The 27,663-nt window shown below is 36.5% G+C and overlaps 1 protein-coding gene across 1 annotated transcript; it reads right to left on the bottom strand.

Annotated features, from left to right (window-relative positions):
* Positions 1-1,686: 1,686 nt before the first annotated feature.
* On the bottom strand, positions 1,687-23,947 carry PNPLA4 (patatin-like phospholipase domain containing 4). Its single transcript, XM_010581591.1, has 8 exons — positions 23,680-23,947; positions 22,840-22,966; positions 16,936-17,120; positions 13,204-13,298; positions 12,894-13,029; positions 9,420-9,485; positions 4,082-4,234; positions 1,687-2,112 (listed from the first exon to the last, which is right to left on the bottom strand). The coding sequence occupies exons 1-8, from the start codon at positions 23,908-23,910 to the stop codon at positions 1,981-1,983; spliced, it is 1,125 nt and encodes a 374-aa protein (XP_010579893.1). The 5' UTR covers positions 23,911-23,947; the 3' UTR covers positions 1,687-1,980.
* Between the last annotated feature and the right edge of the window lie 3,716 nt (positions 23,948-27,663).

The following is a 27,663-nucleotide window of genomic DNA, read 5'->3' as shown; positions in this document are numbered from 1 at the left end:
AAAATCTTATATCATCCAATCATAAACTTGTGAAGGTCAATTTCTAAAGCACTCAACATTAACCTGTGGTTCTTAGTGCTCAGTAAACAAGATACTGCATATGTTCCCATGGATGACACTACAACATGCTGAAAGAAGTCAGATTTTTATGGATTGAAGAGCATAGCAAACTGTGAGTGTTGATGCTCAAAAGCAACATGCATCCTCAGTAAATAAACTTTGCATTTAATAACCTTCTCCTTTAAAAGCAGCTCTTAAAAAATTGCATTCAGATAAACAAGCTTTGTATAGGCTCACTAAATATATGCAGCACCATTATTGCTCAGAAAGGTAACCGATTAGAAGATGGACGTCCTTTCTGAAAGCTGGTGAGTAGCTCCAAACCCCCAGAAAACTAAGTGAAACAGAGCTGTTTCAAGTTTCCACGAGAATGCCAAAACAGGTATTACCATCGAATCAGAGACTTAGGCCATAGCAGATGAGTGTGAAAGAAGAGAATTTCTTAATAGCATTATCTACTATTTCCATTCACGCTGAAAGTTATCCTCTGTATAAATGAGTATGGAAGTGAGCCAGGCACAAGTGCCTTGGTAGCACAAAGGTAACTTATTTCAGTTTTACATGCAAAAATGCTGTCCTACAGATCTGGAAATCATGCATACTATCCTGTTTTCACTGTATACAGAACCTCATAAATCTAGAAAGAGTTGGTGTTCTAAAATGAAAGTAAGGTGCTTTACATCAGCAGTTTGTTGGGGTTTTTTCCTTTCATTATCAAAAATAGTAACAAAAAAATTAAATCCCTGCCACAGAGATCTTGATCTGATGCAATCTACGTACAAATATAAATCTGCTGAAGAGGCTTTCAAACAGCTACAACAGATTTTTTTTTAATCTTATTTCTCACCTCCACAGATTCTCTGTTGTTTTGGGTGAATTCTATAATTTCATACATGTTTAATGACATCTCCCCCCCCCCCTTTTTTTTTTAAGTATTAAGAAATCAACTTTAAAAAACACACTTAAACAAACACTGTTTGCTTTTAAATAAACAGTTGTGGATTTTAGCACTTAGGCATTAAGACTGAAAATCCTGAACTTGCACTTAAGGTAGTGAGCACAACGTGAATGGTAAAATAACAAGATACATGAGTCTGAGTTCATTATCTGCTGACTCACTTCAACTTCTCTCCAACAGACTGTTTTTTTGCAGATATTTAGGTTGTTATAGCATTCCAAGAAATTTATAAATGAGCTCTTTACAAAAGCTTCAAGAAAATACGTTTATTCAATTTTAGCAGAGAAAGAAAACATAATAAATATAACAATTTCTTACACCCTTCTTTACAAGATATTTTTACATTCAAACATCACATTTCTGGTAGAAATTTCAACTAGTATTTCAAATTTTAAGAGACCACATTCACTAAAAAGGCAAGAACTTTTAATGTTAAAAATACATATATCAAAGAGTGCAAATGTTTTACTTCTTGTGGCTAGTGCTAAGTGTTCAAGTCCTTTAGAACACTGCAAGATAAGTATTAGATCAGCAATACTGCAAACATCCAATTAGCGCACACAACTATTACATTAAGTGAACAATACAGACTGTAATTTTTCATGGTACAACGTTGATTTGTCTCTCAAATAACACTGAAAAAGACTTCTCCAAGTTTCTGTAACTATGACAACACAAGCTTTTTACAAATATCACACTCAAGTCTTCAGCTGAAGCAAAATGGGTCTAAGCTTGAACCTCCTCAAACCACGACAACTACCAGGCAAGTACAATTCCTATTGTGATGTGTTTATACAGGTCTTTGGAGTGCAACTGGTACTTTCTTGGCAGAAGCAGATGCAATTCCATTGGGATTTTTAGTTTCATAAACAGGAATTGGGACAGCAATCCCTGAGATTCTGTAGGATGTCTGTAGCTATGTTCTGACAGCTATCAGGTTTTGTTAATTTTCTACGTACCATCTATTCAAACCAGTTTTCTTTCAGTAAAAAACGTACAGCATCATCAAATCCATTTTGGTACAACAATTCCATTTTCTCCTGGTTAGGTGGGAACAAAGCTTGATTAAGTCTTACTAGGTTGGCCAGAGACAGCTGCAACAGAGCGAGAAGCTATAAATTAGTTTATTAAAGCAACTTATCTAGACTTGACTGTGCTGCTATCTGTTCTGTCACTCGTTTCATGTAGCATATGTAAATAAAAAAGACCGCTATGCCTACACCAGTAAATTAACCATGTCCAGGTACAAGCATCAAAACAAACTGGCACAAACTAATATACACTATCAAACTCACAGCCTCCAAGACAGATTGTCTGCCTGTAAAACTTCCCAAAGTTTCTGAAGCATTTTAACTTTGGAAACATTCCCAGAACCGCCTGGCAGTGTCGGTAGCTGGCACATGCTAAAGTTGTGCAAGGAAATATTTTGACAGCTTACTAGTGCAAACAACCACATTCTTGGGAACATTCCCAGGCAATGTTTAACATGTGAGTATAAATGTAGTTTGTAGTATCAACAAATTAAGAACTACTCAGCATCTCAAGTGGTCACTTTGATGGTGTAAAAAGACTTCAGAACTTTGTTCTTGAACACAGACATTATTAAATTGTTTACAACAAAATTAAAAATATAATTAGATTTAATAATATTCTGAACATTTATACGATTAATTTAATATTTTAGCCACATACTTTATTACACGCAATTTTGCAAAACAACATCAAAATCATCTTTGTTATTGGAAGTAAGCAATTATTCAAAGTCTGACACTAATAAATGGAGGAAGTTCAAAGAGACAGAAAACTGTTCACATTCCAGTACAGATAAATGAAGATATTCAACTTCTCATTTTATGCAGATTACAGTATTGCTGAAAAAAAATTTATTCTCAGTGCATGGTTTTACAGCTCTAAAAGCTAAAGGTGCTTCAAACAGAATAGTTTAAAACATTGCCTGAGATTCTGCAAAAGTCTGCACTTGCAAGATCCCTAGAACCAGTGTACCTCTGAATTAATTTTCTATCTCTAAACTTATCTAATCACCAGCTTATTTTTCCTCCTCTAGATGCACTAGATACTACATACAAATCATGACCAAGAGATACAGAGTAAGCAATTACATATATTTTCAATGTATGTGAAATCAATAATCTCATACTTTATGATCATTTACCAAGTACTACCATGCTTAAAATCTCTCTGTGAAACATTACGAAGATTCAGAAATTTGGTCCAATTTAGGATGACATTACATAACACTGACTTTATTCAAATTAAGAAAACTTATTAAGAACTGTCTAAAAGAAACTAAAAAAAAAGTACCAATTATTGTTAAACTTTATTTTTTCTTTCTAATGTATTTTCTTGACAGCTAGGTCTACTGCTATTCAATATTGTCTTTCATGATGTCAAAGGAAGCAATACTGTGGTTAAAGCTCGTGAGACAAAGCTTGCAAAGACAGCAATGTCAATGGTGAAAAGGAGGCCATAAAAAATCAGTCTTAGCCTATATTTCAATATACAGAAATGTTTCTGTAACATCTAACAAAATAACTTCTGGAAAAGTGTTCTGGTCACAAATATTCATGAGTTCTCTTGAGCAATGAGGTGACAAGTCATTGTATATCATTTCAAATGTACGACTTAAACTTTTATTTTAAATTCAGTTAGAGCAGCTGATTTCAACAAGTATGAAGGTATGTTCTAGAGTTTCCATCTCCTGAGGTATTCTACAGAAGTCTTAATATTTTTTTTTCTATAAACACTCTGCCTAGCCAAAGACAGCTAATACTTAAAGCAAGCTTAATTATTTACCTTTAATAGCTTGTGATAATTTGCTCAATTTTGTACTAGATCAATGCTTTTCAACCTTTCTTCTTTATTCTACATTTTCCTTCCCTTACATTTAAGAAAAAGTTTACCCTCCATTTGCAAAATAGAAAATGCCAAAACGTTACTTAAGTTGATATATAAGCACAAAATAGACACTTAAAAATAAGTATAACCTTAACTGCACAACTACCTGTTCTTCTTCTGAAGTTATTTAATAAACGAGCAACTCACCATTATATCTTGTTTTGCAAATTTAACATAAAGATCCACACGTCCTTTATCTTGTGGACAGATATCTAATCGACCGCTGAAAGGAGAAATCGTCACAGTTCTTCCAACAGGCAAGATAGGAAGGCCATTGGTAAGGCCACCATCAACCCACTTCTGTTGGAAAATAGAAATATTTTCAAAATAACCTTAGTACAATATGATCATAACTGAACACTTCATCCTTCCTTTCCTTTACCATAATGTATAAATATGTGCATAATATATTTATCAAGCTACTGATAAGGCTTGTTAGTTAATCTAATAACAAAATGCCCCATACAGAATTTTTCTCAACACACACATGAAAAGATAATATTGTTAATATTACATGTGAACTGTATCAGACAATGTATACTCCTCTGAAACATTACTCTGATTCAAATTAGGAACTGGACAATCTGTATGTGCAGGTAAACTGACTGAACATGCTAAACCAAACATGACTCCTCTCTTCTTCTTCCAGAGCATCTTGTCTTACATATATAACACAAGACAGCAATAGCTGGGAAGTGGAGGGTAAAGGTGGGAAGGAGCTGAACAATGATGGCACATAGGAGGGAGCAGATATTAAGTCTGCTACAGGAGTTGAATACAGGAAAGAATGAGAAAGAAAAAACAAAAGCAACCAATTAATTTCTGGCAAAGCCCCACATATTTCTTGGTTCTAAAGGCAGGCTAGGGGCACAAGACTGATCTTCACAGGGACCACAGCCATATTCTATTCCAGTATAAGCAAGGACAGCTCTTGCCAATATATTTTATACATTCATATCTCCTTCTGTGTTTACATGCATAACCCAAAACTCAACATCAGTCTATTGGCCAGATGCATTCACTGACATTGTACATGAGGTCTGGTGATCAGATGCAAATGTAAACTGAATCCCAAACGTAAACTGAATACTCCAGGATATCATCTTCAAGTTTCATTAACAATAAAAAAAAAATGGCAAATTGTACTAGTACTTCTCACCACTCATCAGCCAGAAGACTGCTCTTCTGCTGTAGGTGACACTACATGTGACCATTATGAAATGGCAAAATAATGCAAGTTTTCCTACAAAATTCCTGAAAACACCACAGGAATTTAGTCACAAAAGTAAAAAAAAAACTCCCACAAAAAAGTACACTATTGGGAAGTTGTTTATGACAGCTAAATTAAACTTGTCTTCAAACTTTTGGCAAGACACTAGCTTTCAGTGTAGTGACTGCTATACAGGAAGCATTATTTCAGGTTACAGTGTTCGCTCTTCAGAAGCCCCTGAGATTCTCTGAGGTCTGTCACTTTGTTGTGCAGATCCCTCTGAGGTGTTTGTGCAACCAAAAGACTTTGTTGTCACTTGCCCCTCCTTCCACCGTCAACTCCCATATTTGGCAATACATGGATTTACTCTTTTACACATGGATATATAGCAAGCACCATTCTTTTTTGTGGGGGTGGGAGTGGCGTGTGTGTGCTTTGTCCTCCCACCCTGCCCTCTTCTGCACTCTCTCAGATGAATTTTATGCTCCTGAGCTTAAAATACAGCTACAAATATTCACATTCAATAGTTTCTATGGCCCTTCTCACCCTATTATTTCATAATATGCTTTAGAGCTTGACTCTTGACATTAGCTGATGTCAGTACCCACAATCCACCACTGAAGTCCTTCACTTTCCACAAAAATCATATTTATCAATGCTTAGGATTGAGATTGTTTTGCCTTAGAAAAGGAGGCCAAAAAAAAAAAAATTCCAAAACCATTTAAAGCTATCTTTCAGATTTCTCAAACTCCCTCATACCATTGCTGTGATAACTGTGAGTAAAGCTGCAACATATGTTAACATTTCTAACACCAAGGCTTTTTTGTGTGTCTATAAATAGTAATTTATTATTGATTTATATGCAATGTTCCTTGGAGTGGCTTTTTGTTGTAATTCCTACAGTGAAAAGAACAGCAGAGTCCCTGTCTAAGCCACATCAAAGACACCATAACAGATGACATTATTAATGTCTTTCACAAGTCTAGCTTAGTACTTTTACCACCTAAAAGTTCTCCCACTTTTAAAAATTCTGATTATTTAGGTTCTTCCCCCTCCTCTTATGTAACTTCCATATTTATTTGAAAATCAAAACATTTACCAAGGCAAGGGCAATACTTTTTATTAAGCACTATCTTTTGTAGATTCTGTTATTCCTGGCCAACATGCCCTCTGTCATTTTATTTTCTTTCAAGCATTTGGGAGCAACTGCTTCTCAGTCAAAAATATTTTAGCTCCACAGTCCCTCATGTTATGTAGTTAAAATAAAACATTTATATGCTGCAAATAAAAGGATAAGGATGTAATGTCCCAGTTTCTTGTAATTCCATTAACCAATTCTTGAAAAATGCTTCTTAGCTGATGAGGCAAACTCCTGGTAACTTCTGAATTAGTTTCTCTTTTGTAAGTACAGTGCAAAGACAGAGAAAGTTCTGAAATAACATGCAATGAAAACCAAACTAGACAATGAAACTGAGGATGTCGGCTGGACCTAACAGAATCTACCCATTTACCAGTACATGGTTTTTACAAACCTGTTCTGTAAGAACTACAGTGACACAAACTACAGCCTCATCATCAGATACAGTCAACTCAATCATTTGCAGATCTTTATCTGGCTTAAACATTAACCTTGCCAGAGATTCAGAGGACACCAAACCAACTCGAAGAAAGATAATTTCACATGGAGTAAGTTTGCCCTGATGTTACTGGAAGCTTAGTCCAAGGGCACCTTAAATCCCAACCCAGGTAATAAGATAGCCCAATCCGGTTATGGCCATTAACAGACTATAAATTCTCAGATGTTATCTTACCGTCCCTTTTCCTTCAGATTATTTTTAGGCTCATCAAACCAGAAGAAAACATACTATGAACAGACTGATGTTATGTCTATGCTACCAAGCAATTTAGCTTACTCACCCCAAAAGTCTAGCCTCCAAGCATGCACACTACAGGTATGTTAGCTAATCCCAGTGTGAGCCAAATGCTTCCCAAAAAGTATTCTTCCTAAAAAGAAAACTACAGTGCAATGCTGCCATCAGTTTACCCTAGGGTTCACTCTCTGTAGGCAGTATGGACAAGCTAGCAACAGGTTTGACTACGTTCTGATACTATTCCAGCAAAAGTGCACCATACTCTCTTGTATATCGTGCATCACGTACCTCAATACTGAAATACATCCTAAAAACACTCCCAGATGACCTGGTGATATGTATGCAGGTGACATATGTAACCCAGATAAGATACAGATCAACTGTTCTGAAGCACAGATAAGGCACTCCGGGTAGCAGGGACTAAGCTTGATTCCATGCTGCCATGGACCATATGGCTGAAGGAATTTACTCCCTGAAATTAGTGTAAATGCAGACAGACAGAACATTGGACTGTTATAGTAAAGCTTTCAGGAAACTTGGAATATGATGCTAATATGATAGATGGACTCACAGAGCCAAATCAATATCCAATCCATCTTACTGACTTCAGTGCTTACCATGTCTGGATCATGAGGTTACATGTTGTGTATCTGGCTCTACACTGCATGCTTTAGGGCCCCTATCACCCACTCAAATATCCTCATTACCCGCTATTCGAAACCAAGGAAATACTATTGCAAGAGAGATCCTAAGGTTTTTTGCTCTCACCCTGCTCTAAGTGTTTTGGACTAAAGAATGGCAGTCACATGCATTTACAGGCAACAGTTTTCTTAAAAATAAATAAATAAATAAATAAAATCCCCACACCACAAATGCATGGTTTTACAGAGTACGAAAAAAGTCAGTGCAGACATGCAGAACTAATCATTCCAACAAATAACAATAAATGAAAGCAACCTCATTCCCAGAAACTGCCTTTTCTGAATCTCACTTAAGGAGAGTAGCAAGAAGCCTTAGGAATGACAACAAGCTTTCAAGTAACAGAAGAACCAGTGTCCGTGAAACATTCATTGATTTCATTTTTGAATGCAAAAAATAAAGTTAGGTAGGAGAACTGTCCACTAGGAAGAGACTGCAGATGTTTCAGTAAATACTACAATACCTATGCAAATCATAATAGCAGCGTTTATGCAGTAAAATGGGTTTTAAATAAGTTTTGGACAAAACTCTGAGCCAACTTTTCAATTTCTTAATTGAAACACCACCACAAGAAATTTAACGACACTTCCTTCCCTTTAAGTAACAGCAGAATGAACCTAAAACGTCCATGTATGTCCTTTGAACTGCACAAGCAACATGTAAAGACTCCAATCAACAAAATTTCCAGACCCTGGGAAGCTGCAAGCAGCCTCCATTTAACTCAATCAGACAGGCAATACTGATTTAAACCCTTCAAACATTTTAGCTGATACATATTGCAGTATACATAATTGTAAAGCTGACAAGCTTTCTGATGTAACGAACTCCAACTCCCTCTTGCTAGAGACAAATGCACATGGTTTTGTGGGGGTTTTCTGGCAGGGTGGCTGTGAGAATTATAGATGTTCTAAAGGTATCATTTGGATCCCTACGAAGAAGTAAAGGAAAAAGTATCACATAGTATTTCTCAGAAAGAAAGAAATGGCTATTTTCATGCTTCTAGTAATTACTAGAAATTACTGACTAAACAGTCAAAATTATTCTTAAAATGTTAATGTATTTATGTTAATAAAGACAAAGCTCTTGAAGCTAAACCAAGTACAGGTAACTGCAAAAAGGTTTTCTTATAGTAGTGTACACCTCTGAAAACTTCATAGCTGTGTGCTATAGGGGGAAAAAAAGTTTGTTCTTTAATACTTGTCCAGAGGTAAGAGATTTGAAGGTACCTGGTAAGCATGTAATTCTGTACAGAACATGAGAACAACACATATGTAACCATGCACATGTACTTCAGCAGCATTCAATTTGCCAAGACCTCCCTTATCACTCCTTCCATTAAACAGAAAAGCAGAATGGTGGACCTTTAAGTTGCAAAAACCATTTTAGAGTTGGTAACACAGCTTGTCGTGAGAAGTATCTTTACTAAGAGAACCTTATTTTCATGGTAACTGTTAGACATTATCTTCAGGAAACAGCTTCAAGCTACAGAGATCATTTCAGTCTCAGCAGCCACAATTTTTGAAACAACACACGAACAAACTCATGTCATCTTTCAAGGTGTTAATCTACAGTATCAACAGAAACAATAATTATGCTACAAAATATGGTACTGCGCTTGCCTTCCCTTAAGATCACATAAGTACATCATAAATTAGGAATGCTCTTACACACACAAAAAAAATGTTGGTAGTTAATGAAAAATTACCTCTCCTTTATATTCCACTGGCTTAATTCCTGCATATACTGGTACAAAACTACTTGCTAGCAGGACCTAGAGAAAAGAAAGCAGAAAGAATAAAGAACAAAATTGAAAAAAAGGCAACAAAGTAATTCTGAACCAATAAATATTTTCATACATATTTATCTATATTAAATAATACAGCAGTAATCAGACAATTTTAGTTTTACATAAAACCACTGTCATCTCAAAATGTCTTGTTGTGGTATGTCAAAATGTGATTAAAACTACTCAATAGTATTTGTTTTTTTAAGACTTGACAGTGACAACTCTCAAAACAAAACACCACAAATTAACGCATTTATTAATGTGATTCAAAAGATTATGAACTTAGTCTTACACAATGTGAAGTAAATCTATGATTTTGCAGAAACTAAATATGCATACGCTGAAAAAAAATGCAATATAGAGTATTGTCAAAAAAGCTGACCCTATCATTCTGCTGGCATATTTATATAGTGTTTACTCTTCTAATAGATCAGATTTTCTAAGAATTCAAAGTTTCCAAAATACTATAAACAGCCTGAAAATTCATATCTTTATCAGTACTGATACTTCGCATTTAATACATTCAAGTATTAACAAATTACTACTTGCCCTATTGTACACCTACATTGCTGTCTACAGCAGTTCTCAGTTTTTACTTTTTTTTAGACCAGGACACCTCTTCTGTTACATACAGATGTGCACACACACACACATACCTTTCTATCCACTCACAGCAGTATCTATGAGAGTGTGTGTGTGTATTTACATACCTATGTATCCACCCATACATACATATACATGCAATCAGTATACAGCATTTCAAAGAGAAGGGGAAGATGTGTGGATAAGGTATAGTATGTCAGAAATTTTCATGTAGCTAGATGTGGTGAATACACATGCATGTGCTTGAATGGCGGCATGAGAGACAAATCTGTGGAACAGAAGCAGGTTACAGACTGGAGTATATACTATGTGAAAGATGATCAGGTGCAAAAAAAACCCCCCACAATCCATGGGGAGTATGGAAGAAAATGCCTGAGGGTATTTTGGTGGAATTGCATTTATTTTTACAACAAATTAAGCTACTTTCAGTATTAAACACCTCTCCTCCCCTAACAAGTTTTAATTAAGACTCTATACGAAGTCTTTAACTTTCAGTTCGAGAACCCTTTTCTTGCCTATTCCTCTTCCCAGTGATCTAGAGCACCAGAGCTTTGTCTGAGCTCAGATAAAAAGGCTTTCTCTTCTTATTTTCCAAATGTGAAACTGTAGCTATTTCTCTACCAGACAGGCCTTTCCCTCACAAAAGCATAAGATAAGGTCCCCCTTGAAACCACTCCTCTCCAGATTTTCAAAAGTGACATCCCACAGGGTTCCCAAGTTCCCAACATGAGCTTCTTCCCCTGCTCAACCCCCTTTCTACTCTCGTTCAACTCCATCTCGGTAACTTTGGCCCTTCTGAACTACAAGAAATGGGGACAAAAGGTTTAGTGAAGGAAAAGAGTCAAAACCAGGGGACCCCGGCAAAGCATGAATTCTTTTCAAGACTGAAAAAAACAGTTCGCCTTCCTTAGAAAGTCACTTAGATCTCAAAAGCAAGGTGAGAATGGACAAATTGAAAGTGTTAGTTTCCCTACTACTAATAGACTATCGTGGACTCCTATTCACTGCTCCCACCTTTCCAAACCAAATACAACAGTGCTCGGTGCCCTGCTCCTTCACAAACATACAAATCATGCCTCTCTTCCCCCTCACCTCCAATTTAAGAACTGCAAGTCTAGGAACGCTGGTATGTGATGATTGTCTTCACATACGTAAAGACTGTTTCAAAAGAGGAAGATTATTGACTGCCTTTCCATGTCCACTGGGAATAGCAAAAGAAAATAAAAGCTTAAAATTGTAGCAACATATATTCAGTTTAGCCATTATGAAAAACGTTGGAACCATAAGGCTTGTTAAGCATTGAAACCAACTGCATATGGAAGTTGAAAGATTTCTGGCACAGGGCACAGGAGTTTTGTTGTTATTAAACAGTTTGCCCAGCAGTATCTTTATCCATGCCTTGGGTACAGCAGATTGTGTCTAGGCATAATACAATTATATAACCTAACAAGCTCTATCCTCCATACTACCGGGGCAGCCACCAACATTCAGACTGTTGTAAAATGATACATACATAGACGAAGGATGCAGAAAAACACGTATTACGAGATGCACTGGAAGAACAGACAATATGAATATGTTCCAATGAGCAACTATTTGGAATTTCATTACTATTATTCCAACCCATTCTACTGCTAGTATATGGAACAAAAGAATAGAACAGAAATGGTTAAGTCAATGAAAGAACTTTTGAAATACTACTAAAATGTATGTATTTCCAAGGTCATCTTGACACTTCTAATCATCTTCAGGTTAGAAGACTTCACTGCAAAAAACCATAAACCTACAGAATAATAATCTCCATGCTTGTCACTGCTGGCTACTGTGGCTAGAAACAACAGTGCATAATTTGAGATAATCATGCAAAGATAATTATGCAAAAAATTTAAGTCCTACAAATTTTGAGAACCGATTGACCGTGTAGAATATAACAGCATCAAGATTTTAAAAAATGATACTTTAAAGGCAAACTTCCAATGCATACTTTGAGATTTTTGCCAACAAGTGTGATTTTTTTCTTTATGTGTTAATTATAAAGAAGCTCTTATTTACTCTAAGCATCCACAAGGACAGGGAAAGAAGGAATTCCTTCTTACTCTATTTCCTCCTTTATTCTGTTATATCTCATGATGTTCTCCACTAGATATAATCAACTACTAGAAAGAACATTTGCTTTACATGCATCTGAATTCCTCCTACCATTTCATACCAGCTTATGTATACAATCCTGATTCAAATTTTAAAAGTGGCATTCAAAAGAAGAGATGGGCAGTAAGATATGCTTTCCAGTGACAGTTAAAATGCAGTTTATATATGGTACTTAACAATACATTATACCTATTCCCCACAAGGACCTGTATAAAGTGTTGGATTAATTTTTTTTAACTTCCTTTTCTTTACTTTCTTTTCTGATGAAATATAATATAAATGGTATCAGTGAAGTAGGAGATGCAAAGACTCAGCGAATTGTTACAAAATTTGGAGATATCTATTTTATTCTTATCTACCATAACCGTTAGTTACCCTGTTACTTTTTAAACACACTTTGCGTATAAGATAGTACTTTAAAAACAGATGAAGGAAACACACACAAAATAAGTTTTAGCAAAATTTGTGAAACTGTAGGATCAAATTCTGCTTCCATCATTTATGTTGTAGCTGTAGCACCACTGATAGTGTAAGTGATTACTTGAGTAAAACAGTGATTTGTTGTACAGCTAATAACATACTCCTAAGCCTTGAAGAAACTCAAGCATTTTTATTTAAAGCAGCAATATTCAATTTCATTACCTTAATGAGGTCCTCCCTGGAGGCAAAATTTGAAACCAAGTGATTTTCCCCACTTTTGGTGTTAGTGACTGACACGTAGAGCCGGTTCTCAGCTATCTCATGAGCATTAGGAGGAAGAATAGACTCTATGCCTTCCCTAGAGTAAAGAAAATGCTAAACATTATTCACCATCATTATTTTAAAACCTTGCAAATATGCTGGGGGTAAAAGAGAGTGCTGAGTGCCCCACAGTATAGAAAAAATATGCACACTCTCCGTTTTCACTCAGCTTCATACAAAAATGATCTTACAGATGCATTAAGATAGGTACCTAAGCGTTTTCATAAAATCATAACCAGGCGTTACAGCACCAAAGTCCAATTTTCTAACTTCCTCTGCAAATCCATAGGCAAACTGCTTACACTTCTGGAAATTAAAAATATATACCATTAAAGATGTTTCAGTTATAGGAAGTATGTTCAACTGTGGTATCTAAAACATACTAGTGGCTAAAGCTTTAATCAAGAGAGTTATAAGATCAGACTGAAATATTTTCCCATATGTGCTTGGTTTGTAACAAGATATGCATAACAAAATGTTGATCCTTTTGTAAGAACTAATCTGTAAGAAAATGAGATCCTTAATAAGAAAAAAATAAAAATTAATAATAATAAAAAACCCTCACAAGAATACCACTTTAAAAATCAAGGAAAGTTAAAGGCTATTTTTCTATATATTACCACTGCTAAATAATAAGTCCTCTGAATCATGCCATTACAAGAACAATCATTTGTATTTCAAGTGTAATGCCACCTTCTATTTTAAAGACTACTTCAGTATGAAAACCAGACACAAGTACCTTAAGATGCCTATAACCATTAAAAAAATTACAATTATTATAATTTCTTCTCACTAATGCAAAAACCATGCTACTAACAAATACACATATTTAATGAATACAATACTATGGAAGTATTTAATGAATGGAATACTACGATGGATGACACAGGAAGACAAGACACTGCAGAAAACCAGGCAACAGATTCCACTGCACAGGGAACCTCTTTTATGCAAGCTGAAATACCTAGCATTAATGACTGCAGGAAAATAGCTTGAAGGATGACCCATAAGAAGTCTAAAAAGAGAGTGACAGAATTGGTAGCATTTATTTTTTATCAAAAAGATTCTGAAACAATGAATTATAATTCTGAATGCTTAAAACTCACTATTAAGTATTCATATTCCTTTTTTTACCCTTTCATGCAGACTTCTCTAACAATTTTAGGGACTTGGGGGAAAAAACTAAACCCAATCTTATGCAACTTTCTGAAATTGGTACTCAATAAATATATTATACCCATATTCACCTATATAACCACATGTTTACAGAGTCAAAGATCCGTCTATAGATAGTTTGGGGTTCCTGGCTTATTAGCTTCCTGCATGAAGAACAAATATGGTGCTAGTAACGAAATACATGATTGATGTGACTGGGGAAAGAAAAAACCTACATAAAAGAAGAGAAGAAAATGTGTCCTACTGAGGAGGAGGGTACAGGATTTAAACCCTACATAGAAGCACCTCAGAACTACTACCTTTATAATGATGATGCTTTATTAAAAGTGATGAGGAGCTAAGAGTAACAGGGAGCTGGATGAATCCAAACCTAGGTGAATGACAGAAAACTACTTTCCATATTACAAGTACTAAGAATAGACCATACCTAGACTCTCAATTCTTGCTGCCAAAAGGGACAACTTCTTACAGCTATGAATTGTTTATAATTTTAGTGCTAGAAGCTTTAAACACTACATCTAAATTTTAAATAGTGACTGAGAACATGTTTAGGAATTGCAACTGCTTGTATTGAGTTAAGCAAACTTGGTATCAAACGTGACCAAGGTACTTTTTAAATAAACAGGTACTTTTCTGTAAGTCTATAAGCTTCCCTAGAATTCTCAAGTCCCATGCTTTTTCAACAGTGACAAAAATCCAAGATATGACAGAAAAACATTTGCAAACTGTCATATTAGAATAGCAACAGTCAAAACAAGAAATGCTCAACGTTACATTCTCTCAAGATAAGGAAAGGTTGTATTAATGCTTTGAGACTAGGAGGTGGAAAAAGTCCTAATTATAGCTTGTCTAACACAGCCATCTCTGGGGAGAGGAGGGAAAAAAAGAAAAAAATAATTAACGGATGTTAAGAGTTATATTTGTGGATATAAAATATTTCAAATTAGGAATGTAATAAAGGTAGCAATATAATTACCCTGATATGAAAAGTTAATTCTATTCAGTACATAACACTGTCTTTACTTAAACTCCATGAGAATTAGGAAGAACTATTCCCCTCCCAAAATAGCTCTCCATTTTCCATGTAAACAATACAACAGAATGACTAAAAAATATATTAAAAAAATTAAAAGGACTAAAAAGTTCATGAAACGTTCTTCAGTTTGTATTAACATGACACACTTTCAAGGAAAAATCCATCAGACTCAATGTAATATAGGCTTAGTTTCCACAAAAAATAAAACCTGTTCTAATATTTTTACTTTGAAAGATTTTTGGAAGTTGCACTAGGCTGGGAACAAATGCTCACACCCAGAGCCTACATCAAGCAGAAAAATTTCCTCGGGCTAAGAAAGGCTAGCTGCTGTGCTCACCACAGAGGTCTAGTGGAAGGTGTCCCTGCCCATGGCAGGGGGGTTGGAACGAGATGATCTTTAAGGTCCGTTCCAACCCAAACCATCATTCTATGATTAAAGTCAGAGGTATGCAGGCAAACCTGAAACTGAACTACTAGTCAGAGGCTACAGAAAAGGACTAACACCTGAACAGAATACAAGTAAGGTTGTCTTCACAACAGAGTGGAACTTGCCTAATACCAAATCATATAAAGAATGCACGTGGCAGGACAGGGGGAGGGTGGAAAGAAGCCAGGGAAGAACTTACTGCTGAAAGCAACAGAAGTATAGCTAACTCTGCAAGTTAAGTTCATATTCCAGCAGAAACAAACAAACAACAAACGAACAGAAAGATCAGTGGCAAAGTGTGGTATTGGCTGGGACTATTATTTGAATCAAATGCAGTGAAAGTTGTAATAAGCGAGGCTCGGAGAAAGTTACCTGATGTTCACTGGTCTGAAACGTAAGTGTACTTACAACAAAAATCTAACAGGTTTTTCTTTGTCCCACATAAGTAATGCTGTTTATTATAACTCAGTATATTAAAGAAATATTAACGTTTTGGCAAGGCCTAGTCCTCAAAGCAGCCTTAACCTATGGGGAAAAACAAACAAAACCCAAAGAACAGCTAATGCTCTCCCACAGAACCTGTAAGAGGGTAGTCATTGAACATAACTTTGCTGTCTCTACATGACCCCATATTCAGATTGAGAAAAGAGTGGCATCTCTGGAGAAAAAAAAACCAAATACGCATGTACGCAGCATGTCAGAACAGAATACTGTGAGGGTTAATCCTCCCTGGCACACAGTGGGGCTACTGCTGTTAAGTCGTGAGCTGTCCTGAGTCTAAAGGAGGTGCACAAGCCACTTCTGGCACTGTCTAATGAAGCACAGACAGCAAGGAAAAAATTTGAGCCAGTGTGTGGTGTTCTTTGACTTTATCCATCCACCATTTTCACCTCCTTTCACAAAGGATGAAAGGATGGCACTATGCATTTGCTTAACAAAGCCTACCTCTCTCCAAGAAAACAATGATTAACTTCGTAATGTACAGTGATTTAAGTGCATATACATTTCGGTATATTAAAGTATATCTGGTTGCACACAACTCAACATTCACACACATGAAATTTATATTTATATAGCTTAAAATATGAAGTTCATATGACAGATTTTTGTCATAAAGAAACACTTGCTTCATAAACACTTTGCCCATGAATCACGTGTTGTTAATGAAAACATATACACAAGTCCTGTTCCTTTACAAGAGGCAAGAAGAAACCAAAATATTTTTAAAAACTTAATGGTAGATTATATCAAAAAATATCCTTTGAAAATGATCATGTCCTATACCTACGAGTTTATTAATTTACCTCCATATTTTCTGGTACCGCTAATAAGACAGTGGCAGCCAATGATCCCGCAGAAGCTCCCGCAAAAGCTTTCACAACTTTCAGTAACTTCTTACCATGCCTGTAAAAAGCAGCTGCTGCCCCCAAGTGGTAAATACCCAGAAAACCACAAGCTGCAAATGACAGATTGATGTGTTTCATTTTTGCTGTGGAGATAAAGTTTCAGTCAGAAAAAGGATCAGTTAATTTTATTTTATAATATACATCTATTCTTTTGACACAGAACATATAATATACTATATCTACATAACAAAAGCAGTTTATTTAAGAACAGTAAAAACTTTTGATTATCAAATAGATCAGAGAAGTAGCAGTTAGTTTAGCATCTCCAAAATTGAAAACAAGTCTAAAATACACACAAGTCTAAAATAGCACAAAACCCTTTTTCAATCGAGAAATATATATATCTATATACAACGTAACTGCACATTTTCATCTAATTTGTCAAAGAAATACAAAATAAAAGTAGCTACTCAAACATGATAAAAGAATGCTGTTGGAGAGCAAACACTGTTAGCCACCTAGAGTAAAAAATTAATTATAAAACTGCTGGCTACTGTGTCATCATACTCTCCTTACATACACACAGCCTTGAACCCAATATAATTCTCTAAGAAAGCAATTTTTTTCCTTCATCTTTGGAACTCATTTGCTTACTAGTATTATTAGTAATCATTAATAGACAAATTCTTATTTAAAGTAATTTCTGATTTAGAAAAGAAAAACACACAACATATTGTTGCTACTATTAAAATAAGAAGGAATAAAAAAAAAATCAAAGTAAAATACAAAGCACTAAATGTATGAAAACACACACACTCAGGGTGTGAAGGATAGCATTTAAAGCTAACAAAAAAAACAGTAAGTGTAAATTCAGATCCGTTAGGGGTGGTTAAATAAAATGTAAGGCTGTATATTTATTAGGTCTTCTGTTTCTGCAGATAACTACAATTAGGAGAGCAAGATATTCCACAGATTATACTGTACAGATATATAAGATACTGTACAGATTATCTTAGTACTGAATTAAAAATAAACTCCTAGTATATTTGGGTATGTCTCAATATGAATGGGACTAAAAAAAAATAAACAGCACACGCAGGAATATACTTGATTTTTCTGGTTTGTAATGAGATAGCTGATGAGATGTTTGTTTTGGAAATAACCCACAGACACTGTGGTATCAGTTCTGATGAAGAGAGGCAAACATGTACAGCAACAGGTTTTGGTTTAAGTTGCCTCTTCAGCTTGGAAATGGGAAAAGCAGTAAAGAAGAGGGTAAGAAACAGCTTTCAAAACCACTAGATAAGAAGACATGCTAAACTCAGCTGCTTTACCTACAACATGATTAAAATCATATCATGAATGGGTCTAACCAGATTTACTATTTTCCTAAAAAACCTGCCAACCAACCAACCAACCAAAAAAACAACAACAAAAAAAAAAACGAGAAAGCGAGCATCTCACAGATCTTGTAGTGCCAGGCCAGACTGTCTGGTACATCAGTCACTCTGCTAAAACACTCTGCTATCATAAGGTAACGTACCAACCTGCGCTTCACCCCTTTACACTGGAAACACTTGCATATCCACTTGTAAGTAGGAATACCTGTAACTTATATCTAACACATTTGTACTGATAGAAATTATTTGAGGTTGGCTCTTGCTGTGACAATGAGAAAGGCATTTGCAATGAAGCAAATGATAAATCCTGTCACTAATTTTAAAAAGAAAGCATCTTTACTTTAAAAAAAAAAAAAAAATCACTGTACTGCATAGAAGTTAAAAAAAAATTACTTAAGATTTTACTGGAAAACAACAAACACAAGTCTACTTAAAAAAAATTAAAAAAATCCTTGAAGTGAGTGGAAGAAAACTAAAACAGACTTTGAAGTTTGATGCCATGATGCGCTTCCTTTCAGGCTAGTTAAACTCTCAGGAGTTTAACCAACTGCTGCAGCTGTTTCCATGCCTTCCACAAATTAGGAGCAAAGATGCATTTGCATCACGGGCCACTCTGACAAAAAGGTGAAGTTGGTTAAAGCAACTGCATTATTAATTAGGAAGAAAAGCAAGCGTGGAAGAATTAACTCCCATTTTTGTCCAAAAGAGATTTCAGGCTCGAGACACTAATAATGTGAAACATTATATGAAATAAGGACCGTGTTTACGTAGTTGATTGGTCACAAAATAAACAAGCAAAGTAAGAGTTCACAAATCCCAAGAATTATGTCTAAGGGACCTATGAAATGTAACTAAGAAATGCAAGTGTAATATAATAAGGTTATGTAGATAAAACCAAACATATGTACACTTATGTACACATATATATACACATCTTGTAAACCTGCAAGGCTCATCTACAAAGCATTCTAAAAGGTATCTCTCCCTGCTGGAAAATATTTAGATTTTCACAAATCAAAAAAAGATGAAAACTAAAAAGAGTATCTGAAGCATAGTTACAGCAAGAAATTTTAGATTAAAATTTTTTTAAAAAAGAAAAAAATCCCTACAACTGTAGAAGACAATCACATTTCATTGTATAAAGATTTGGCTGGTACACTTTCTCTAAAGCGAGAACAAAAGAGGTTATGTGAACTGAAGAGATGATTTGAATATCAGATCAAAAGCTGCTGAAAAGATACTGACTCAAGTCAGATGTCCATGCCTTCTCTTAGAAGGCTTCATGAGGAAATCTTATTTTCTTATATGAGCTTTAATCCTATTTAATTATCAATTACTGTGAGGAATCACTGTTCTCTGGAGTGTCTGGATACATGGCATTCAGTCTTTGATGAGAGTTAATTTCTTAACACTTAGATCCCATACTTCTCTTCCTCCTTCTTCATTCCCCTACCCATGAGACAGAAAGAGAGATTATTGGATGAGTATTCACATCAGTTTCTTGACTGACAAAAGGATTCAGCGAGAGATGAACATGCAAAAAGAAAAAAGAATACTAAGATTTCAAATAAAGGAATATTGTTAGACAATGCTGGTAGTCTCATACACTGTTAAGACTGTTAATTTCAAGTCCAAAAAGATGCAATGAATGCAACCAGAAAGCAGTTAAAAAGAATTTTTTTCTTATATTTTTTTTAAACAGAAGTACTTGATCCACTGGACTTGTATGTATGGCATGCAATACAATGCTGTTTTACAGATTCCCCAAGAGAACTTCAAATGAGAAGTAACCACAGCATGGCTGTGTTACCAAGACACTACATTTTTGTTAATTACTATCAGTTCCCAGGTCTACGTTATGTATTTGTCACATATACATGAAATTTAAAAATATACAAATGTTAATTGGCAGATGACGTTCATGTTCAAATAACAGATCCAGTGGTTACATCTAGCTGCATGACTGAGAAATGGATTTTTGCACATACATGTAACAACCCTACAAGTGGGTAAATAATGATAAAAAAATCATTGAATCATAGAATAATTCAGGAGGTCTCTTGCTCAACCTTCTTCTGCTCAAAACAGGGTCACCTATCAGATCAAATTGGGTTGCTCGGGACTTTTTCCAGCTGTTAACGTAAAAAATCATATAATGTTTAGCTCCTACATGATAGCTAGTATCTGTTGCCGGGTGAAATGAGCAGGTCTTCTTTCTTTTGTTCAGAATATTAAAATCAGTACAGTATTGCAAACAATCAGCCTTATAGACAAGAAACAACAGAACATTAATATCTTCATTCAGCACTATGCATCTACCTGCTGGGAGGTTCTGTATATTGAATTGAAGCCCTCTTAAAACAGATCTGTAACAAAGCACTTAACCTACAAAGGTGATAGAGATGAATAAGAATCATGGCTCTATAAGGAACTATCTGCTTGACAGATACAGTTAAGCAATGTTGTTTCACCTTGCAAAGGAATCTTTGAGTAAGAGGAAAAGATAAGAAAGCATTCATTAGATGAATGTCCTGTAAAATCAGAAAAGCAAGAAATAGGAAATCAAGATACTCACTTTTATAAGAATATAAACTTTCCCGTTTCTTTTGATTCTTGCAAATATGTCATGGCAACCCTTGATTTGCAAGTTAGAATGGTGTATTTCAGAGACAGTATGATTCAAAAATGTCTTTTGCTTTGATGAACTGGTAGATCACTGCTCTCTTGATCAAAAAGAATAGTAGGGTTATAACAACTCCCAAGAGGACATACAGAGAAATTTAATTATGTCTACAGTATTACTATTCCCTGCCAAGTTCTTACAGAGTACCAGAAATAGGAGCACAGTCACATCTGGACATAGACCATTTTTTCAGCTGCCTGAGCAAACAGCAGAAATCTTGCTTGGTATGAAACACCTGTTCCACAAGACTTCAGAACAAATATTCTTAGAGGGTTTAACCTAAGTTTTGACCATTAAAGATATTATCTATTAACTCGAAGTTATCATATTGGCATGTCTTAAGAAAAAATTTCAATGAACCTTAAAAGATGCACAAGTACATTTCAGCTGGATAGTGCACACACTGTAGAGATACAACGTAAACAGGACATAGCAAATGCTTTTGCCACTACTTTCCAAAAAAGTTGTCATCTTACATAAATGGCAAATTTCAAAACATAAAGATTTTAACTGGCTAAAGGGATAGGTACCCTTCTGTTGTCTACAAGAAAAAACAGAAGCATTAAGAAAAGATAAGTACAAGAAGAAACTAGAAGGACACTGGGGTTGTTCAATCTCATTATTTTACAGATAATGCAGGAGCATTCAGAAATAAACATAACCCTAAGAGTTCTCTTTAAAAAATTCTCCCATCTGTGGGAAAAAAAAAAAAAGAATTCACTGGTGATTAAAAATTCACTGAGGGGGGCATTTCTGTTTACTCAGCAGTATCTCATCCATTTGTAATGCAAACCTACAAGAGAATGTATGTAAGGAGACAAGCCTGTACAGCAGAATTATGATAGATACGGTACAATATAGATTTTTTAGGACAGGTACTGTCTTCCTAATTGTCATGCACAAGAAATAGCACAACAGTTTCTCACACTGCTGTTTCCTGAGCAATATAATTATATAAACAGTGTACAATCTCAGTGTCTTAACCAGTCATAGCTACCTCCCTGTCATCCCATTTGTAAATAGAAGCTAGAAGTGCCCAAAGCAACTGACTAAAAAGCCTTTACAAACAAAAATTAAATATCCATAGAATGCGAATGACCAAGCACCCTGAAGCACAGGAGCCAAAATGTATGATGCATAACAGCACATTTGAGGATTAGTTATTAGCTAGGAATGGCAAAACAAGCAAGTTATGGAAAGAACTGTGTAGCTAGGCAGCATTGCTAAAATCAAGGTCATAATTGTAACTACCAATTTACCTGAATCAGAAATCATCACCCACACAGGAATGTTTAATTGTTTTCTCACATTTATAACAGAAAAAAAAAGTTCACTAGCATCACAGACCATTTGTAGTCTTCAGTGAATACTCAAAAAATTGATTCTCCTAGTCAAAAATAGGCTCACACAAAACAATAACCCATCCAACAGACTGTACTCTACTTAAGAGTCACCACAGTTGCTAGCAAGAAAACCGGAAAACTAAGTTTTGCATCTATCCAGTAACACGGAATAAGCATTGTAAGAGTTTGATGAAGTTGGAAGTACAAAATAACAGTACACAATCCAATCAGCCAAAGAGATATTTAGGAAAGTTACATGAGTCTTTGCAAACTATAATAATTGTGTATAATCCCCTTAAAATTAAAAAATAAACACATCATATGATACAAAACTTTCAAATTAGGAGTTTAGACCATCTTGACCATTAATACAAGATGTCTAGAGAGGACAGGGAAGGCTGACTTCTTAAGAAGAGGGTGGCAAAAGGTTCAATACCTTCTAATGAATGTTGGCTTCCATCACATACTCCACTGGGACTTTTTCCAGCAGCTATTTTAGTTCCCTCTGCACTAGTAGCCATTTTTGTATCTACCATGGATTGTTTATCATTTACCTTGGAAACCTACAATCATACAGTCAAATATTACTATTAAAAAGAGAAACAATAGGCAATTATAAGATGAACATTATTTATCCTTAAACAGATTAGTATTTCTCAATTGCTTAGCCCCCACTAAACTAGTTGAAACCACAATGTTCCACTATTTATACATGCAGCAATTTATATTTTAAAGATTAACATGATTAGACAGCTAGAAAAACATTGCCATTTGGAACTGTCAGTGTCCAAGATTAGCCTTAATTTTGTGTCCTTTCCCACTCTTTTTATTTATATACACATATTTTTTTATAATCAAACTCTTATGTTTTTATCCTACCTTACCAATCCAATAAAAATTGACTTTTTCCCCTTTTTTGTGCAATATTGCGTTAGTAAAGTTTTCCAGAGAACTGTGTTCCTACTCTTCACTAAACAGCTGTCACTCTAACTAATAAGCCTGTCACTTATCACACAGTATTGTCTGAAGTATAATTTGAAAAAAATAATGTTCCTCCCCAACTTAGAACTATCAGACACAAAAAGTTCATTTTGAAACACTGATTCTCCTGCAACTTGTTGCTGCCTGCCCCTTTACCCTGATACACTAAAGGCATCTTCAATTCATAAATAAGGCTGCAAGATGAAAAGCTTAGCTCTGTAGCTTCTACAAGAAATTCTATTATCACTGTATTGATGCACATCGCTTATACCTAGAGCACCACAAAAATACTTACCTGGAATTGAACTCTGTTACATGACACTCTTACGGTGCAATTGTTTAGAATTCCAATCCAGAATTGCTGAGTTTTTGGAAACATGCAACTACACCATCTGCCTTCTTTCAACTGAAGTAACAATATTTGAGCACTACAAAGACTTTTAGCAGTCCACATTTTCTTAAAAGTGATGTCTGGATCCAGATGATGTGGCAACCAAACTGATACTCTCAGAAGCTGTTTTACCATGGAGTTACAAAGGAAGTATCAACAGATGAGCTTGGACACCATAGAAGTACACAGTAGAAACTCCCGCTCTTCTAAACATAACCTGTTTAAAAAACATTAAGTAGAAAAAAAAAAAAAAAAGAAAAAAAAAAGTGTAGTTGAAAGGTAGTTGCACATCAAGGCCCTGATACTGCAACAAGGCCTTCTTCACACCCCTCTCACTTAAAACAGATGCATTAACAGTTGATTCACTTGCCAATGAAGCAGTTCTAGGCAGAACTTTTGTTCAGCAGCTACTCTCTCTCTTGCCAGCCTCCATCTAGCACTGTGTTGTTCACCACTAAAGTAAACTGTTCATTTCAGAAACAGGAAGGACTAAAATTGTTAATAACGCAAAGAACAAGTGAACAAACTGTCCCTTATAATTAACAACATGAATACGCTGTTCCTTCTAACTCAGCTGAAAAACGTGCAAGGAGTGTTACAGCAACTTCAAACCAATTGTTCACAAAAACAAAGCGCTGATGGTCAAGTTCCTAGTACAAAAAGCTCAAGCATGCTGTCTGGTACAAAGCTTGCCTTGTAATCTTTTATGCTACATGGATATTGTAGGAGTGACTCACAAATCAAACGTAAGTCTGGTTTACACCTAGCAAGACTTTGACCATAAAGAACAACACATGGAAATGCACTTGTTCAGATGAAGAGCAGGTCAGCGCCCTGACTACCAGTGCGAACAAACCCAGTGTGATTCTGTGCAGACGAGGTCTCAGAGGTATACTACCAACTTCAGATTTAATCCCCATCAAGTCGGTTTCAGGTTTTCTGCTTCACCTTGTGTACCATGAGATGAGGCCTACAATGCAAGTTTTTTCTTCCCTCCGCTTTCGCTCGGTAAATAACTGATATAAACAAGCAGAGGAGCCGAAAGGACGAGACAGAACGTTTACGTGTAACAAATACAAAAGGCCAAGCGACAACTGAAGCGAACACAACATTAAGAAAAGTCGTTGCGTCCTTCTAAACTTGTAAACTCCCCACAGAAGGGCGATTTTTAAGCGGGCCGCGTCCCTGCAGATTTGAAGCTCGCCCCCCCCAGTCCCTCCCCGCAGTCTCCTGCCTCAGACCCTCCCGGGGGGTCTAACGCGGCCTACGCGAAGCGGCGGCGCCCCCCTGCCCCCCTCGGCCCCCGGCCCCACCTCCCTCCTTAACGGCCGCGGAGACAACTCCGGCAGGGAGCAGCGGAGGCCGCCGGACGGCTCCGTGTCTGTGTCTGTCCCCCCCCGCTCGGGGGGGCGCGGCGGGTCCCGGGCGGCCCCAGCCCGGCCTCACCCCTGAGGCGCCGGTCGCCCCCGTCCGCGGGGCGCCGCGTCTTCGCGCCGAAGATCGCGAGAGGGGCCGAGTGTGGCGGCGTGCCTGCCCGGCCGGGGACGGGCCGCGCTCCTCCTGTGGCGGCCTCCCGAGGGAGAAGGGCCGCGGGCGGCGTTTCCTCACGCCGTCAGCGGGAGACGGGGGGCGGGAAAATGTCCGCCCACGCACACACACCCAGCGCCGCCTTTGTGCCGCCCCCGGCCACCGTGTGGGGGCTTCTTGTTGCTGAAGGGGTGACCTCAGGGCGGCAATAAAGTTGATTCTTTATTTTGTGTGTGTGTTTTCATAGGGTGAGTCCGCTCAGCCTTCTGGCAGAGGATTACCACAGTCAGCACGCAGATTCAAGATGGAGAGGGATCCTGTAGCCAACAGCGGGTGAAGAAAACTGGGGAGAGCAAAGACGCCTGAGAGAAAAGTGCAGATGGGTGAACTCTTCCAGGGGTCTGACTGGGCTTTAAACTAAGCTAGCTGGGGGGAAAAAAAAAAGTCAGATTTCACACAGATTCAGAGCCTCCTTCACCTCTGGCATCCGTTATTCTTACTTTTTACTGGTGTATGGGAGGGGCTGGTGTGGATTTGGGATAGAAGGAGGTGCAGCCTTTTTTAGGGGGAACCTCGACAGGTTCTGTTGTGTAAAGTGGTTGTGCACAGTTTAGTCATATTTTCAAGGGCTAAAAAAGCTATAGCTGCAAAACAGAGCTCTGCGATTGTATTACAGCAGCCAAACCATCTCATGGTGGAGTTACTGCCTTCTCTTTTCATCACCCTGCACTCCTTCCCCCTATTTACAGGGTGGGCTGTTAGATGAGAAAGCCAAACGAGCCTTAGTGGTGGAAAAAAAATAATAATCTTGCTTTAATTACAGGATTCTAATTTGTAGTGGGCAGTAATATCATTAGGACCACACATACATCTAAAGTGATACTTGGTTGACAGCTATGGCAAGTACAGAGGTCACAAACAAGGCAGGACTTCCAAATGTGGACTCAAGTACATTAGCTTCTTGTTCCTTCTGTACTGTGTCTGATCTATTAATGAATTGGAGAATGAGTGATGTAGATTAAGCTGAGTTGGTGAGAACTAAACCTTTAATCAGGGATAGTTCCAAGTATAGGCAAAGCAAGTCATTGCCAAGGACAGCAAACAGAGATAGTGTCTCTCAAATGTAGCAGCTGGCACTCATGTCTCTTTTGCCCTTTTAGAAGAAAGTTATAAAAAAGTCTTCTTTGGCTCCCTGTCTCAACTCAATATTTTCCCTTTCCCTTGAAGCATCAGACCCTTATCCTTCAAGTGTCAAAGCTTATTTTATCTGCTGCGAGTTCATGTTTAGATAAATTTATCCATATTCAACATTTTTATAACATGACACATATCTTTTATTCTTTGCTCCTTTAATAGTTTTTCTTTGTAATACTCCGCCATTTTCTTAAGAATAAAATGTACCAAAAAAAAAAAAAGGCTTACATGAGTTATATAAACATTGCAATGGTTTTACAGCATGGTGTGTGCCAGAATAGGTATTTTGAAGCACAGATAGATAGTTAAATTACAAGTTATTTGGCAGTGTATGTAAAATCAGTTCCCTAAGCTACAGCAGCAAAAGGAGCTTTTGGTAATACAACTTTAACTTTGTTATATTTTTGGTCAGCACAATTAAATTGGTTAGTGTTGTGACTACTATAAGGTGTGTCTGCCAGTGAGACTGAATTCTTACTTCACAGATTGAGTCCAACATGGAAAATGAGGAGACATATAAAGAAAATCATTGAGAATGAAACTTACCTTGAAAGTCTTCTTTTATTACTGACAAAGCTGTTATGCATATAATTCAGAAGTGTATATCTTTACAAATTATGTCTTCTACTGACTGTCTCTTTTCTATGAGCTCTGCACAATAAATTTTCATGGGGAAGATGGAAGACTTGTTATGGATAGGTGTCGTTAAAGAATTTAATGCATTTTTTTGCAACATTAATTCAAATTGGCTTACATCCAAATGCTGATACATGGATTGAAAAGTTCAAGAAAATGTAATGATTTATTGCAGTATATTAAGATCTGAAGAAATGTCTAATGGTGTATCAAAAGGAAAGGATAAGCTTTTCTTATGGGTTAAAGCATAAGCATATAGGTTACCGCTGACCAACAGGTACTCAAACCTACAGGTTTGACTGGTAGCCACTTAGAACTACTTCATTTCCTTACCTCTTTGTCACAGTCATCTCGGTACTAAAAAAGAGGAGTGTGACTCCCTGTCTTAAAGTCTGTTTGGGCATCTGTGCTCTAAGGATACCAGGCCCATTGCTGATACTACACAGCTACATAACCATGGCTGACTTCTGAGGAAATTGCCAAGTTGTTTAAGAAAGAAAGAAAAAAAAAAAAGCTGTCAGAAAGTCTTAA

The sequence above is a fragment of the Haliaeetus leucocephalus genome, unplaced genomic scaffold, assembly GCF_000737465.1.
Source record: "Haliaeetus leucocephalus isolate CR32 unplaced genomic scaffold, Haliaeetus_leucocephalus-4.0 Scaffold795, whole genome shotgun sequence".
NCBI lineage: Eukaryota > Metazoa > Chordata > Aves > Accipitriformes > Accipitridae > Haliaeetus > Haliaeetus leucocephalus.
The sequence above is the reverse complement of the archived record's forward strand: the minus strand, read 5'-3'. Positions and strand labels throughout refer to the sequence as shown.

Bases quoted from the DNA above. Each gene is read 5' to 3' on its own strand.
- PNPLA4 (XM_010581591.1), bottom strand. From the start codon at position 23,910: ATGGTAAAACAGCTTCTGAGAGTATCAGTTTGGTTGCCACATCATCTG. The intron at 13,299-16,935 runs GTAAATTAATAA...TTTAATTTCCAG, and splicing joins CGGTACCAGAAAATATGGAG to AAGTGTAAGCAGTTTGCCTA. The intron at 4,235-9,419 runs GTAATTTTTCAT...ATTTTCCAACAG, and splicing joins CAGTGGAATATAAAGGAGAG to AAGTGGGTTGATGGTGGCCT.